The sequence below is a fragment of the Lepidothrix coronata genome, unplaced genomic scaffold (genome assembly GCF_001604755.1).
Source record: "Lepidothrix coronata isolate B3197 unplaced genomic scaffold, Lepidothrix_coronata-1.0 Scaffold127, whole genome shotgun sequence".
Classification (NCBI taxonomy): domain Eukaryota; kingdom Metazoa; phylum Chordata; class Aves; order Passeriformes; family Pipridae; genus Lepidothrix; species Lepidothrix coronata.
The window spans coordinates 1,237,266-1,254,735 of NW_016690307.1; the positions used below are offsets into that span (position 1 = coordinate 1,237,266).

The 17,470-nt window shown below is 38.3% G+C and overlaps 1 protein-coding gene across 6 annotated transcripts; it reads left to right on the plus strand.

Annotated features, from left to right (window-relative positions):
• Positions 1–314: 314 nt before the first annotated feature.
• On the plus strand, positions 315–15,813 carry LOC108502988 (carbonic anhydrase 3-like). 6 transcript variants are annotated; one of them, XR_001876679.1, is made up of 9 exons: positions 558–796; positions 1,483–1,680; positions 2,688–2,890; positions 7,936–8,068; positions 8,872–8,964; positions 9,855–9,920; positions 10,782–10,937; positions 12,047–12,225; positions 14,642–14,741. XR_001876679.1 is itself a non-coding variant. In XM_017826498.1 (8 exons), exons 1-8 carry the CDS (start codon positions 504–506, stop codon positions 14,759–14,761), a joined length of 1,020 nt encoding a protein of 339 aa, XP_017681987.1. In that variant the 5' UTR covers positions 315–503; the 3' UTR covers positions 14,762–15,813. The 6 variants fall into 6 exon arrangements, 5 of the variants coding, with proteins under 5 accessions (XP_017681987.1, XP_017681988.1, XP_017681989.1 ...); XM_017826498.1 differs by lacking the exons at positions 558–796; positions 12,047–12,225 and adding an exon at positions 315–549 and having other exon boundaries at positions 2,683–2,890; positions 14,642–15,813; XM_017826499.1 differs by lacking the exons at positions 558–796; positions 2,688–2,890; positions 12,047–12,225 and adding exons at positions 315–549; positions 5,838–5,934 and having other exon boundaries at positions 14,642–15,813.
• Positions 15,814–17,470: the final 1,657 nt, after the last annotated feature.

A 17,470-nucleotide genomic window follows, 5' to 3' on the forward strand; every position in this document is an offset into this window, starting at 1 on the left:
AAACAGCCTTTATACAAACAGCCATAAAAAGCCCGGGCAGCCTTCCTGTGACCTGCGCATTTAATTTCAGCAGCCAGCCAGGCTAAGCTTCCTGGTTTATGTGCATGTCTGTATGCGCACATATCTTACTAGAACTTGAAAACTATTCCTATACTGCCTGTGCGTAGTGCTGGACACTCATGCTTTTCTATATTCCCATTTCCTCGGCGCCGCAGCAGGCGGTGTCAGCCCCTTTCCCCGCACCGGGCATTCCCAGCACTGTCCCGAGCCGCCGGGACAGCTGAGGAACCGGGCCGGGCCGGGCTGGGGGCGGCGGGCGGGCGGTGCGAGGCCCTGCGGCTCTCCCCGCCCCCGGGCAGAGGGGTCCTGCCGGCTCTGCCGGCCCGCCGGCGGCGGGGAAGGGCATGGAGTTGGCGGGAGTCTATAAAAAGGCGCCGTGAGACGAGGCCGCCGTCCTGCCGGAGCCGCCGGGAGAGGCGGGGGCGCGGCGCCGGCCCGGCACCATGATCAACCCCAACTACTACCCGTGGGGCTACGACAGCGACAACGGTGAGCGGGGGGCCCGCCCGGCCCGGCCCCGCCGCGGGTCGGGGAGCACAACCCAGGAAAAACGGGGGCCCCGCGTCCCGAGGGAGCATGACGGGAGAATACGGGCTCCAGGCGGGCCCGGGGCTGTGCAGGTGGCGTGGCCGTGGCCGGCTGGTTGTCGCTCGCAGGTGTGGAAGAGGCGATGCTGGTGGCAGGAGAGGTCCATGGCAGGAGAGGTCGATGGCAGGGTGTCTCTGAGTTAAATAAAGTCAGTTTTCCTACTGTTAATGTAACTTAAAATTTGACATAGCAAATGTCAAATTTAAGCTAGCCTTAAGTTGGGAGTGCAGTGCAGCCACGGTCCCTCCTGCCTGCAGAGGTTGGGGACAGGCGTGGCCTCTTGTTCCTGCGCTTTGCTACAGGAACTAACAGCTGAACCTCGGACAGGCATAGTCCACATGAATTTAGTGGTGAAACCATAACGATAATTAAATCCATGTTTCAAATTCCTGGCTTGTTCAGGGATTGGTGGTCTTTTCTCACTCCAGATGAATACACGGTGCCACATTTGAATAATTTTGTGTATACCCCATCAAATTTCTAGCCACTGCTGGACTCGGAGTATACACCTCTAGTTTCCTATTTTGGTGTATTGTCAGTCTCCTAATAATCAGTCTCCTAATAAGTCTTGAGGTTGCTATGAGAGTTTTAGGTTCAATTGAATGACTTGCAGTATCCGGTATTCCAGCTAGAGTAATTGGATTGCATTTTGTACAGTCAAACTCTTGACAGTGCATGAATAATAATAACCAGGCAATTAGTAACCTACTTATTAATGCACTGAATTGATGTTCTGTACCAAAGCAAAGCCAAGCTTGCGTTTATTGTTACAAAAGTAAAATTTATACCTAGTTGGAAAAGGTTTTCATGATATTTCTCTGTACTTTTTTCTAGGACCAGATCAGTGGCACAAGAATTACCCAACTGCAAAAGGACGTCATCAGTCACCAATTGAAATCAATAATAAAGAGGTGCATTATGATAGTTCCCTACTGCCATGGTTTGCTAGTTATGATCCTGGTGCAGCTAAGACCATCCTCAATAATGGGAAGACCTGCAGAGTTGTGTTTGATGATTCATTTGATAGATCAGGTCAGTTTTGTTTGCATCTCTGACTGTCATTATATATCAGTGATATTTCTCAATTTGTATGGAAGAGCCTGCTCTGAATGCTCAGGCTGTCAGAAGGTCTCTGTGTACTGCCTGTGTGTGATGTGCACTTTTCTGTGACTCCAGTGCCCTGCACTGCTGCTGGGAAAGGCCTGGGACTACTTTTAAAGTCTATAGGTAAAATCCTAGGGAATGTAGAGAGCTGCAAAGAAACATGGTGCAGGATGAATTACGGTGTAAGGTAAAGTTTTCTGAGTTTGCAAAAAGCCATTGCAGTTGTGTTGCTTTCCAGGAGCTAGGAGTCCAGGCTTTATGTGTGAGAGCTGAATTCCATTTAAGCTGTTTGAGATGCCCAACAGAACATCTTAAGTTACAATATTTAAAAACTCTATTCATGTAATTTCTGATCAATGAAGTAATGAACCAGATGTTGCCACGAAGTTATGGTATTTAATCTGTTAAAACTCTTTGGCATTCATGAGATTTTGTCTTAATGAAGATTATAGGGCAGAGAAATTTCAGTGTTTCAGGTCTAATGTTCAAAATCTTTTATCCATTTGTATCTATGACAACATACAGTGTACAGACTTATTTCTTAACTGCATTAAAAGTTCCACTTTCTATTACAATATAACTAGGATTGACAGCCATAATTACTAGGAGGAATTTTACTAATAGATTGTTTCATGTTAAGTATATATGGACATGGATTTAATTTAATGGATTTTAACTAATGACTTGGGTTTCATGAAAACTGAGGATCAAAATGTATGTAAACTAGTTAATATACTACCAAAAGTCACAAATTACTATGCAGTCAAGAGATTGATTACTTTTCTAGCAAAGGGGGAATTTTTAATGTTATTTAAAGAAAAATATTATTCATGTCAGATAAAATGATACGTAAAGAGATGTAGCTGTGGCATAGAAGAAGACCTCCATGACTATTACTTACCATTTTTTACCATCTGTTGTATTTGTTAGAACAGCATCAGATATATCATCTTCTGCATAAATGCCAAAGGGTTTTGAAAGGGAGGGAGTATCCAGGCGCAACAATCTACAGCATGGATGCAACACTCACCAGAAAGAGCAGAAAGTTTTGCCATGTTCTGAATATTTTTTCAGATGAACTGCTCAGTAACTGTTGTGTTTTGATCTCAGAAGTAAAAAGTGACTCACTGCAAAAAAAGTAGGTGTATTTCTCAACTCTTTGAAGTCAAGAAACATTCAGTGTTTGCTGTTACGTCTCCTTTGTTATACCATTGCCTTCGGAGACTGTGGGTGGTGTTCCTTCTCTAATATAATGCTAATTGCAGGACAGATTCCACTGTGCATACTCCTACTGACTTGAGCATGTTTTAAGCTTTTCAGGATATGTACAGTGGCTTATTTTTTATGTAAGAGAACCGCCAGCTGCATAATACATACATACGCAATAGCAATCATAGAGGAATAAAACTTTTATTCCTTTGGAACAAAGACATTCGTTCTGAGTATGTCTATATATGTATCTACCACTTTGTCTATCTGAATTATGTCTGAGTTAACCAGAAAACTAAGGGCTTCGTTTATTTTTTCAGTTAGAGCGATCATATTTACATCAGCACTTCTATTTAGATTTCCATTATTGTAGATAAAATAGATTGCTGAAAAAATTACAAGGGTCAAAAGGGTTATAAAATTAATTACCTTGGATGTGTCCAAGTTTTACATCCATTGTGTCTTTTCTGCCAAGAACACTTGGAATATTCACAATTGGAACAGTTCCTTAAATTGTTAGAGAGAGTGTCATCCAATGTAATTCATGTATTAGGTTAAATAAGGCCTTATTACTGTTATCTTTGGAGTTAGTCTAGTGGAAGGAATTTGAGAATTTATTTCCAGCTATTTATAAAGCCTGTTTAAGAATCTGCTATACAATTGAAGGCCTAGCTGACAGATAGTTGCTTTAGGAGTGATGTCACACCTCTGCTGCCTGCCTGTACAAGTTAATGGATTGTTGTGGACTCAGTTTCCTGTCTAACCAGACCTACGTAGAAGAAGGGCCTTATACACTGTAAAATCATTGCAGGTGGAGGCTGGAGTCTCAAAAGCCAGGAAAGAACTGGGAGCTGAAATCAAACCTCCTACGTGGCTGGGCCCGGTAAAACACATACCAGAACTTGGGTACTTTGGCATCCTACCACTGGTATGGTTTTTTGGCCTGAATTGCAACTCAGATACTTTTTTAGATCCAGCAGTGACCTAGTTTTGGTTTGAATTAGGGCTGCAATCTTATTTCCACTAGCAGAGTCCATTTTTTTCTAAAATTCCAAAAGTATTCATGTCAGAGAAATGTCCTGAGAGAATCTACCTCGTGGGACCACTGTCATGGTTCTGAGTGAGATATATAGCTTGTAACTGCCTTACAATTAATTACTCTTCGGGTTTCCTTGTAATGCCTTGGTTAGGTGGTTATATCATGGTGTTTGATCATTTGAGAAACAGTAAAGATACATAATTCTGGTAATGGAACCCAGACAGAGCAGCTGGGGAGGGCTGCACTAAGGCTATATCAAATGGATGCCTTTCTTTACCTTCTCAATTTGTTGTTTTTGTTGGCATTTTTTATGGAAGTTCATCGACCAGCAAATTTCCAAAACTGGAAAAGATATGTTACAAGGTAGGTGAGAGTGGGAGGCAGGCTGACAGACTTCTGTCTGACACTTCTCTTTCCGAGTCCTTCCCTGTAAGAGTAAATAGTTCAAATAGAAACAAAAGTAATTCTTCTGCATACCTATTCAGTGCTTGCTTAAAAAAAAAATCAGTGAGAACTAAAATTTCAGTTCCAAAAGCTTTTAGGAAGTACCCTTTATTCTGCAGTTAGCCAGACTGTTTCAGTACAGAAATCCTCTTATGAGCAGAGGCTTTTTTTAGACATTTAAAATATGGCACTGACCTGAAAAAGCTGTGGTTTCTGTACTGCACTGTTAGATTCTGTTATAAAGCAGCATAACAAAGGTAATGTGTCTTTTCAATTGTCATACAGTAATACATTACTAATTTAATTTCACTGTGGTTTACCAGTTCATTTTATGGATTTGGCAGGATCCAAGATCATAACTCTTGTAAGAACAGTTACTTCTTGTCATGTTTATAAATACAACTCATGAGTGTTTTGTTCTCCTTGCATTTTTCCACCTGACTTTCACAGTATGCCTTCACAGCAAACAGGGAAGGCATTTCTGTAGGCCGAAATTTGCCAGTTTTATAGTGAGAGGACACTTGACAATTGACATGAGCACAGATTAACAACCAGACCCCTACAGAAGCTGCTCAGCAAGTGGATGCACTTATTTCAAACCCCTCTTGTCACATTTCTATTGTCAATGACACTGAGCTAGCTAAGGTAAAGTGACTGAGTGACCATCTCCACTTGAACTGCATCACACCTTAATTTTGCTGTCTGTACACAGAGTGAGAGACAAGGTTTTTATTGCCTTAGTTACATCCTTCTGTGCAACACTTGCCTAGTGATTACATTGAGAGTGAAAAAACCCCATTTTTTTATTAGCCAGTTCTGTCTCATGCTGCTCAGCTTGAGGTAGATCAAATAAAAGGTGAACTTTTTTCTGGAATAGATGTTCATGTGTGTGTTCATGTAGGATTGCTCTGTGATAGACCATTCTTCTATGTGGATGGGGCGGGGAACAGAATTTGAGCAAAACTGGTATGACATTTCTATGTCTGGTATCGGAGGGTGATGTGGAAACTCATAGTCGGTACTGAGCAATGGGATGAGAGTTTGCAACAATAAGGCATCAAAAGGAGTGAATACTTTTCTACGTTGTCTTTCTGGGCTGGTTTGTATATTCCTGCACCTGGCCCACGTTACTTTAGTGACAGCAAGTTTAAGGGAGTTACATTTTGGTAACTCTGCTGTGACCATCCTGTTACGTCCTGTACAGCAGAACAAGAAACAGAAATGCCACGTTTCCAATATTCAGAAGTAAGTCCAGCCATTCAGCTAGCCATATGAAAAGGATTACACAGTATTTCAGAAGACTTAAGAAAGAGAAGAGCTGGCTGCCTGTGTATCAGCCTATATTGAGTCTGCAGGCTCCTTTTTTCAAGCTTTTGTTTTTTATTTCATACAGTGGCAAGGGTAGAAGCTCAGAGTGAGTCATGGGGCCTTCTGGAAAAGCATCCTGTTGTGTTTTCTGATAGGAAAACAGCTATTACAGCCTTAAAACTGTGAGTCTCAGATATTTAAGGTGAACATTTCCTCTGTAATAATTGTTAGAATAATTCCCTCTCACATATAAATATTATATATTAATACTACTGAAAAACAACGTGAAGATACCACCGCTTCTTTTATAAACTTTTATTTCATATTCTTTGTCTGTTATATGGTTGTGTATTTATTTGTGTGGTATTAAAAACAAAAGCCCAAGAGGATAAAAATACCTTTAGGATTTAGGCTCCAAGACATGTTTAAAAAAATAAAGATTTCTTTTACTAATTTTGAGCTATGTAGACATAGTTTGAGATTTTTTTATATTTTAGATATTGGAGAACTTGATTCTTGTAATTGCTGTGTTTACTTTTTTTTTTTTAAATGTAGTGAAATTTCATTTATGTGCATTGTCATTTCATATATTTATATGTTTAATACTACACACTTGCAATTAAAAGAAAGGAAACAGCTTTTTATCCTTCTGGAGATGTTGGTTTCATCATTCTGTCTGCTGAAATTGTGCTAGGTAAAAGTTACTGTCTATTTATAGATGAGTGAAGCTGGAATGTGTTGGCATGAGGTGATGCAGAGCTTCACTTAACGCCCCATCAAAAATGTCTGCTGATGGCCCGTCAGTGGAAATAATGACATGTTTTTACCTTAAAGAGGATTATTTGGTTTTACAGATCTATTCTAATGGAGAATTGATGGTCTTGTCAGCTACTGCTGTTACCGCGTCTCCGTTGGCCACAGTTCTGAATGTCTGTGGGAAGAAGTAAAAGGAATTTGTTGAGAATAACAGCTTGCTGTGCTCTTAGTACTTTATTTCTTGACATGATAATGGATTTAATTCCTTTTCAGATTGAAGGATATTTTTCTCTGGCATATAAAGACCTGTTTTTGAGTACTGCTGAGTGCTTTATAGGAATGCTATGACGTCCATCCTCAAAAAAAGTGATTGAGAATTGAATATCTTTTAGTTTTTGATGTATGTAAAGAATTTCTTCCATTTTTATTGATCCTTTCAAATACACCACCTTCATTTACAATATTATTTAAAAATGGTAAGATTATTTGGAATAGTGGGTATCATTCGTCACTGAATTCATCACAGGCTGAACTTTTCTTTAGGACAATAAACTGCATTCTCAGTGATTGCTTCTCTGGCTCATTTACTGTTTTCTTTCTCTTCTATAGCCAGAGGGAGTAGCCATTATAGCAGAAGCAGCATCAGTAATTTCATAGCTTTTTAAAGAAATAAGTTGTAGCCTGCAGTAAGATACACAATTTTGTAGTGTTTTGTGGGAATTTTTTTATCATCTAGCACTTCAGTAGTTGATCTCAATTTGTGTGCTTTTGTATGGGTAGATACTAGACTGAATTGAAGGAGAGATTAAGACATCTAAATTTAGGTGCCTTATTTTGGGATTTTAAAAGTTGGTGGGTTATATCTCTAAACTGCCATTCTAGTCAACAGAGTTGGAGTTACCTTTAATCAATGGAGTCCAGAGAGCAAGTCAGGTCACCATCTGTTGGATGTCTACCTTAAGGCAAGCAGAATTACTCTGGAAACTTGACTATTCTGATTACTTCAGTTACCCAAACACAGGCATCTTGCAATATCTTTGATAACCTAATCTATTTCACCATGCCTCCAGGTACTGCTTTAGAAATGTACAGTTCTTCTACAGATCCCAGATCACATCTTTCAGTCCTGTCCAGGTGTTTCTGGAATATCCCAGAAAGTACTAGATGCTCATTTATGCAGCTGAATTAAACCAATGATCTCTAATGACTATAATGGAAGCCTAGACACAAAAAATTTTCATCTGCCTGTAAGTGCATATAGCTGAAGATGGTTGCCTGAACTGCTGCTAAAATCAGTGCAGATTTTCAAGCGGCATTCAGTTCTGTCAGCATCTGTAGATGCATCTGTACAGTAAATATGTACAGTAAATATCTTTAAAATTTCATTTAAAAGAATTGGAAGATACTTGAGTCTGATGCTGTTGCAGATTATCCATTGCAGTGCTGAGAGGTGGGCCACTTCCAGGAGTCTTCAGGCTACGTCAGCTGCACTTCCACTGGGGCTCGTCTGATGACCATGGCTCTGAGCATGTTGTGAATGGAGTGAGGTATGCAGGAGAGGTAAGACTCACCACTTTTTACTTTAAAACGGGATGTAAAGTAAAATTTGTCATTATTGTTCAAGTGAGACAAAATTTGCCATTTGTCTGCTTTTCAGGTAGTTCTTTCTATTTATTTATCTGCACCATTTTATTCTTACTCCCATCAATTCTTATAAATTTGAATTAGGCTGAAGTAATTCCCACAGCATAAGAAAAATACTGTGTGAAACAAAAGTTTCCATGTTCTCAAAACAATATGATTTGAAACACTATACAGCAAGACTGAATTATTCAACAGGGCAAACTTACTAAAACGGTATTCTGAAAGTATAGTATTATAGCAGAAGTATAAACTTGCAGTAGCAGCAAGGAGGAAGAATGTTACTTTGATTCTCTGCCACTGTAGGATTGTAAGTGAAGGTGAGAATTGTGGACTAACAATGTACAGAGTTTGCATTCACATGGATTCTTTGCTGGAATTGGCTATAATTTGAATGGAAATGAATCACATATCAGTAGATGACATCTGAACTATGTGTTTTACCTGCTTACATTAGCATCTTACTCAATTTTAAGATGAGATTTAGTTTTTCAATTTCTGTATTAAGAAGTTTATAGTTTATTTTAAAGCAAATAGTAGTAGAAATGGTAATATATGACGGATATTACTAATATATGACTTGCTGTCCCTTTTTTCTTTTTCCATTTTTGGAATGCCTAATCATCATTCTTTATTGCCTCAAACTTGCTCATTTATATGATGAACTGTAAATTCAGCCTCTGATGGCTTGCTGTTCAATACATGTTTTTCTTTGTTTCAAGCTACACATGTTACACTGGAATCCCAAATACAGTAATTACCTTGATGCTAGGAGAAGAACTGATGGGGTAGCTGTTTTGGCCATATTTTTGCAAGTAAGTAGAAGCACGTAACCCTTCATTGTTACTGCTACTGTAGAGTTTTCTATTCTTAGAGAGTTAGAAAAAGCAAAAACCTCTAAATATATATTCTAGCTATTCTACCACACTGAAGGACTTGATTTTGATAATGTATCCTTTTCAAGTTATAGAGCATGAGTCATGTTATCTCAAAGGGCACCCAATAGTACACACACTTGTCCCTGCAGCTATTGTGTGACTATGTGGCTGGTGGAATGGGGACATGTGTCAGAAGTGGCCCTTTGCCCAACAGCAGTCAGCTGTCTTCTGTGCTAATTGTGGACAGATTTCAAGGACAAATACCTCTTCTAGGCTTTTCATGAACTATCTCCCAAACAAAACAGACAATACATGTAACTCATCCTTTTTTTAAATCCTTTTGGGAGCATGCAACCTTAGCTTGAAATATTGGCCATTCCTCTCTCTTATTTAATTAATATTCATTAGAGATAGAAAGCCAGATGTCTTTTTTGAGATCAACAATTGCAAACAATAGATCTGACCATGAAATCTGTTTTTAAACTAAAATAAAACTTTTTTCCAAATTCTCTACTTGAGTCCAAAGAGCTGTTTGTCTTTGTTAGGCTAAAATTTAATGTCAACAGGAATATCTATATTGTGAAATTACCTGTTATGCTCTATTTCTGTACTGATAAAATGTCTCCCTTTGTATCATAGTATTTGTTGGGATACAGGCAAAGGGTACAAAGAGAAGACATTAGCTTAATAAACTGGTATGGGCGATGGGTCGGATTAATGTAACTTTATGGTTGATGTATGTTTAGATGCACATGTAGAAATACAGGAGAAATACGAAAGCTGATTAAGAAGAACTCTTTGCTTAGTTCATACTTTCTTTTTAACAGGTAGGGGAAACTCCTAAACCAGAGATGAAGAGAATTCTTGAAGAAATAAATGCTATCAAAACAAAGGTAATGATGTTGGGCTTTTCATTATAGGAAGATTGCTGCAAAGTCTCAAGACAAAAAAAAAAAAATCAAGATGCCTGACCTTGTAGCTTTCAAATTCTGCTCTGCAACATTGCCAGAATATATTTGTAAATAAAACCATGGACAGCTCTTCCTTAACATGAAGAGTCCTTTCTTCCATTTACATATGAGCCTTCTCTGGCTTTAGTGGGCCTTTTAAATTTGGGAAAATGAGACATTTTGCTAAACTTCACTCACCTAAAAACTAGGCATGGAGTCTTATTCCCTCAGTGGTCAGTGGCAAATAAAAGGCACCTTTGGAAATTGGTCTGTTCAGTCTTAATATAGGCTGTCTAATGGTCCTCTGGAAATGTCACTGACTAGACATTTGTGTCTCAGATAACATTATGTGATAAATCTCACATTTCATAGGCTGTCGTGTTCGTTATCAGCACAAATATTATAAAAGTAGCACCTGTCCCACTTCATTTTATGGTGACCTAATCCAATATTCAATAGATAGGCAGAATTTCCATAAGAAAGGAGACCAGAAGGAAGAGTATTTCTGCACAGAAGTGAGTGAAACACATTGGTACTGGACGCCTCTTCACATGAGTTAGCTCAGGTACAACAAGTAGCATCATGGAGTTTTACGTTGTGTCCTGCTTCTCTGGGTCCATCTGTGAGGGTTGTTCAGTCCACTTATCTTCACACTGCATCATTATGTCTTGTGTAGATCTGTGCTTAGTTTTCTTAGTTCGTACCTTTGAAGTATCTGTTTCTTAAAATAGAGCAAATAGACTAGATCTGTTGATGAGCTTTCTGTTTGGTTTTGTTGTGTTGTTTTGTTGGTTTTTTTTAAAGGGGAAAGAAGCTCCTTTTCCAAACTTTGATCCTTCAATTCTTTTCCCGAAATCTCATGACTACTGGACATACCATGGGTCTTTCACTACTCCACCTTGTGAAGAGTGTGTCACCTGGATTATTCTTAGAGAGCCTATCATAGTCAGTTCAGACCAGGTAAACTTCAAACTGATAATATTTTACCCACTTTTTACTTATATGTCACAGCCTGATCTTATTCCTTTGACAAGGAAAATGCTCATTGGGTTTGTGAAAAATTACATGATTAAAAGGACACTGAAATACTAGCCCACATCAGACACCATGGAAGGTCAAGTCCACAGACATCAGAAGGCTTCATTAATCAATAAAAAACACAGTGGAGATGGTAAGAGATTATAGCAGTTTTCAGTGTGACTAACAGCAAGCTCTAGTTACTATAGATGAGATTTCTTGCCTCCATGGGCAAGACCACTCTTGCAACATCAACTAAAAAAAAGAGTAGTTCTCTGTTTCTGTAATGGTTTGAGAGCCTTGTATTCTCACAGCATTAACTCTTGCTAGTAGGAAAGGATGCAGCTGGGTATGGCTCATACCTTGTATTTTACATAGAGCTCAAAACACTGCATTACACCAAGAGCTCCAGCCATTAACTTGTATTCCTCTGCAACCATTTAAATCAGAACATTGTCACATTTAGCTAAAGCATATTTTAGGTTTGCACCAAAAACTTTGATTATGGAGGATTTTTTCAAACGTTTATATTGTCTCGAACTTCCTCCTGTAAAGTCTTCATTGCTGACCATGATGAATGTTTGAGGGGAATGACCGGATAAATTCTGTAATAAAGTCCCTTGAAAAAGTGACCATCTGCAATTAAATGCATTGGGGCAGTCAGGTACCCTAATTACATTGCACACTGAATGAAGCAGGAGTCCAGTGATCTTACATAATGCAGCTGAGCATTTACAACTTTTGAATATTCTACTTTGCAAATATGTCTCTTAAAGCATGCTGCTTTCAAAACCATTGTCTGTCAGAATACAAATGTAATAGGATTGCTGTATCTGTCTGCCCCATATTCTAGATGGCATCATGTAACCAAGTAAGTTATTGAATCGGGTGCTTGACACCTGTGTTTCTGGAAGGCATACGAGCTAAATTTTCACAAACTAGAGCAGCATCAGACAACTATAATTTATTGTTAATGTGAAAAACTTCTTTGGTCATCTGCTGTAAAGAAGTATTTCTTGCTAATCCTCATTTCCCCTCAATCCCATTTGTAGGAATTTGAATGCCCTCATTTCAGTCTATGATTCTACTCATACCACACGAGTCAGTTTTCTCATCTGAGGTTACTCCTCTAGCCAGCAGACTACAATGATACGATAGCACAAATTCCAAGACTCCAGGATAGTGAGCACATGAATATTAATCAAGGGAATGACATATTATGTAGATATAGGTAAACACATAACTTTTCATTTGAGGTTCTCAAGGTGATAATGGGTTTCAGTGCATTGATTGATGTGTATGTATCACCAAAAATAATTTCCATTTTCTAGTACTTTGTATTTATGTGGCTCTTTCTTTTAAATAATACAACTCAGGTATGATGAGAACCTTAACTGACAAGAGAGGAAATATGGTAATGTATTCATATAACCTACAGCTTAATTTTTTAGTTTATTGAATTAATTGCCTCCTGTTTCCTTGCCCATCCAAAAATTAAAATATGGGGGCAGTTTTGAAGTAGGTATTTGTGTGAAAACTACAAATATGGTCTGACTGGTTTCCACAAAATGAATCTGCTTTGATGTTTATATTACAGAAGGTCAACTCCAGATTTTGCTGGGAAAAGTGTAGTCCTTACTGAGCATCTCTGATTTAAAAACCATTTTTAAAGGAATAACTAATCACATCATTGATCCAGCTTCATGAAAAGACTTTTTGAACACTGCTGTGTTTGGGTCATGGTCTTTTTTTCTGCTGTTCCAAAGTGAGTGAGTTTTGGGAAACATACAGACTGTTCTTTAACTAGCCCTCCTCTAGAAAAAATGAAGCATTTAAGGTAAAGGTGAAATTATTACATACAGACAGGACACTGGCTCTTATCCTGAGGTAACTGCTTTTCAGGCAGAATTGGCAGTGTGTGTGAATTACTGTATACAAATACAATAGAAAGCCTTCCCTTACTCCAGAGGTCCTGCAGTCTAAACAGAATATTCATAAGAGGATTGTGTTGCCAATTATTTCTAATCCTAGGAAATGTACTACCATGGCAGCCTCATTAATAGTGATTATTTTAAGTGCGTGTGCATTTGCAGTGGATTGCTTGGATGCTTTTGCAGCCAGATGGTAACTGTATATTAGCCACAAGGGTAAGTGCAGTGGCTGTGAATCAGTACTCTGCAGGAAAAGTCAATTCACCAGAAATCCCTGTGAGATGTAGAGTGGGTGGCCTAGCTGCTCAAATTACTTTTAATGAAAGAATAGGAATTTAACTGTGGAATAAGTCTGTCCAATTGCAGACTTAATTTTTTCATCTTTATGTAGTTGTAACCTGAATACATATTTTTTTACTGAGTAGAGCAGATCTTCCACAAATAATAATAAACTTCAGCACCCTTCTCCAATAGTGCTTTGTCAGTATTAAGAAAACTGATGAACTATTTTCATCTCTTACTCTTCTCATACAAATTATTTTTCATCTGAAATCTGAAATTTAATTTCAGATTAATAATCCATCTGAGGCATATTATACTGGTTATAAATGTGACGTCATCATTTTCAGGCAGACTGAGATAGCTGGCTTTTCTGAACTGTGTAGTGAAGAACAATGTTGAGATGCCTGAGCTAGCTCAGTCCATAAACTGGAACTAGTATAATCACAGTGAACCCAGGTTTTACAACCCAAACCAAAGTTCTGCTTCTATTGGACTTGAAGTCTGTACTGGAAAAGGTAGATACATCAGCATATTGAAGCTCCTTGTGAACAAAGGTGATGCGTGCCGTGCATGGGGCTACATTTTCAAGTTTACACATGGAAAATGTGTGCATGCCTTTTGTGGAAGTGATTTAAACAGGGAAGTGTCAAGTGTCTGAGTCAGAGCTGATGTGCTTTGGGTCTAATGTTGTGCATAGTAGGGACAACAAAGGAACATAATGTCTCTGTAAGTGGGCATATGTGTTGTGCCCTCTGAAAATCAGAAAGGAGTAGAGGAAGAGCATTATACAGTTTTGAAGAGTATGGGCAGAACTCCTGTTATGGCATCCCTCAAAAAAACCCATACCTTGGTTAAAAATAAATGGCCAGGGAGAGTCAAGCTGCAGACCTTGTTTACAAACAATTTGAAACCTTGACCAAGTCATTATCCAGATTTATACAGCTGTTGTTAATAATGAACTTTGTGTCACTGCAGCAGAATATATCCTCTGCTACAGACCTACCATGAAAATGAACAACTGGTTTATAATTTATCCTTAACACCTTGCAATTCTAGAGGCACTAAGGCAGGGTTAGAGTAGGAGAGGTTTATTAGAGCACGTTCTGCTCTATTTGCATTTTCTGAGTACTTCCCATAGTTTCTGCGGCTTTACACAGTCCTGTAGACAGTACATAAATGACACTACTTTTCACAATCCTGTTCAGATAGGACCCATTTTTCCATCTCGACTATTTCTAAGAAGACCACTGTGAGGAAAAGAGCATGAGTATAGTTCTTGTGGTGGGGGGGAGGTGAAGGACATCTTCACAACTTTGAAGGAGATTTTCTCCACAGCTTCTGGGGCTGGACCAGCCTCCTTGGTTTAATTGCTGGGCTGTGGATTTGATCCCAAAGGATTCCCATCAGGACATTTCAATTTTCGCTTTTCTGCAGATGGCAAAGCTCCGCAGCCTATCCAAGAATGCCGAGAATGAACCTGATCACCCCTTGGTTGATAACTGGCGCCCGACTCAGCCTCGGTATTTCAGGATGGTGAGCGCATCATTCCTCTAGGACCTGGCTCATGTTGGGTGGCTCCGAGTGAGGCGACCTCTAGAACTAAGAGATGTTTTTGTTTTGTGTCCTTTGTTGCATTTAGACAGAACTCTAGATGTACATCTGGAGGCTGAAACTTGAGTTGTGAAACGTGAATTTCACTTTCAGAGGATGACATTTATTTAGACAAATCCTGTTGTTAAAATGGAAGTAGAGAATCTGTTTGGTTCTTCATAACTGCTTTAACATTAGCTTTTGTTAATAGTGAAAAGGAGGAAAGAAGATTCTACTAACAATTACAAAACAGTTTCCTATTGCCCACATGTCCCTTGATGCTTGCCTTATTGCATGCCAAAGAGGTTGCAGTTAAGAGAATTGTTTTCCCCATTAAAAACTTATTTTTCAATAGTTGTTTTCAGCATTATCCATATCCAGCTCTCAGCTGCACCAGTTAACGTACAAGGCATTCTTGGAAATAAGTGAAAGCATTCTTTTGGTATTTGATACTTACATAAAATATGAAAGGATAGGAAATTGTATTATAATCATTGATAAAGAACTAAGCTTTTAATTTCCTACAGCAATGGACAGGTGAAACAGAAGTCTGTTCTGAAAACTGTATTCACTGAGTTATATGTAGTTAAAACAATGGAAGGGGGAAAGAGCTGTTTCTGTTTGTGTCACAACTGGTTGCCTCTATTAAAAGACTAATTTTCCATTTTAATGTTGTAGCAGTCAAAGTGACATGAATTCTGTGAAGTTGGTCCTCATATCTTGAATATATATTTTCTTCATGTATGCAACTGGCTTTTCTGTGTAAAAAGGGTGTTAAAATAAGAAGAATCCTTAATCTTTTTTGTGGGTTTTTTTGAGACAGATTCTCACTTCATGGCTGTCAGTGAAATTTGTTCATAAATATCTGAAACCACATTTTGGCTCCTGATCAAAATGCAGTTGACCAGGGTGTTCTCTTCTCTTGTTTTGGCATAAACAACAATGAAACAGGATTGTAAGCCTATACCAGAAATAACACTATTTCTGCATTAAAAAATCCAACAATAATAAAGATGTTTACTTAAGGTTGTTTTTGTTCTGTGTTTTTTTACTATTTAGAAACACGTTAAAAGAACAGAATTTTAAAGAAAAACTTATCAATGTCCTCTGTAATATACCTTTATGGAAACTGATGATGGATAGCATCTTTTTCAGATGTTTGTTTGAACTACAAGAGTGCTGACTTCACATGACTGCAAGCAAGGAAATAGCATCTTAAATAACTATTCACTGATACATCCATACGTATTCTTTTAGTGAGATCACCTCTATTCTGACAGTGGCTTTTTTGCAACATCATATGAATCAACTTCACAAGTTGATTGCACAGTGGAAAAGTTCAGTCTGTATCTAAAACCATTAAGGCGAATGGTAATTTATATTGAGCTCTGAAAATACAAAGCAGATTCTGCTCTGGCAGTGGCTGGACTTGGCTGCCATGTTCTAGAGCAGGAGGATGTTGCTGAGCTTGGTGATGGGACATGGGTTATATTCCTCATCTACAGGTTCCCCTCTGTGAAAGTTTCTGGACTATGTCCTCACTTTGCTTTCTTCTTTCAAATAGGTAGTGTTTTGGCTTGAAAATTTCATTTAGTTATTGTTAGTGTTTCCCAACTAATTTCCCAGTGGCTTGCATTGTGCTGTTCATGTTTGCACTTTTTCATTTGTAGCCTTGTTGGGAAATGATTCAGATGAGTTAACATCTGTTTACACTGCATGTACATATTGCTGACCTGTCTTACATATTTATAATTCCACTTACTCAAATGGATGGCTTACACTAATAAAGCCTATGCAGGTCCCTATGTTTGAAAATATGTTTTTTAAGTACATAATTAAATTTAACTTCTTCCCAGCTGGTTTGTTCCGGGATATTTCAAAGCATAGCTTTGTGTTTGAGCACTAGTACCCAACACAGTGTTAGCTGTAGGGTTAAGGACATGCTGCTGGATTGTGCTTTGTACTTCAGAGGAAGGTTTAAATCTTAAAGATTTCTTTTGCTCATAAAGTTCTAAGTAAATATCCAAAACAGCATCAGGAAATATTCTGTATCTGGTAACTGATGTTATTCTGAACACAAATGCAAGTCACAGAACACCACTGATGATGTAGGACAGGGTTCTGATAGAACCAGTTCTTCCTGCTTTAGGTGAAAATGGCAATTTCCTGATGTGTGAAAATATGAGAAAAAATACTATAAACACTTTTCTAGTTGTTTTTTTTACAGTCAATTCTGCAGTATATATCTATCTGCTTATATGTTGCTTCATTAGCAAAAGGAAAAGGAAACCAAAAATTAATTTTCCAAAATGCATAGTTTGCTGTGAATTACAAGGTAAGTTATTTTATAAGGTGCTTTATTAAACTGAGTTGCATATCTTAGAGCTTAGAGCAGGGTTTTTTTTCTTTCAATTTATGGTATTGCAAATCTGGAACATGAAATCTCAGGGATTTTTAACAATATTGTGGTTTCCCAGTCATGCTTTGCAAAGGAGCTGTCTGGGTACTGTAAATGAAGCTGCCTCCAGAGCCATGCTTATTAACTTGCAAACTTAAAGTAAAGGTAATCACTGTAAAGAAAGTGTCATTTGACTCTTTCATGCAGTTAATTTCATATAATCTGTATTTATAATTAGTAAAAGGTAGACTAAATTAGGCCCGGGACAGTTGTGG

What these genes read in the sequence shown, in the direction of transcription:
- LOC108502988 (XM_017826497.1), top strand. Translation starts at nt 731, where the DNA reads ATGCTGGTGGCAGGAGAGGTCCATGGCAGGAGAGGTCGATGGCAGGGT. An exon ending in TTTTGGCCATATTTTTGCAA is followed by an intron (nt 8,965 to 9,854) that starts GTAAGTAGAAGC and finishes TCTTTTTAACAG; the next exon opens with GTAGGGGAAACTCCTAAACC. An exon ending in TAAATGCTATCAAAACAAAG is followed by an intron (nt 9,921 to 10,781) that starts GTAATGATGTTG and finishes TTTTTTTTAAAG; the next exon opens with GGGAAAGAAGCTCCTTTTCC.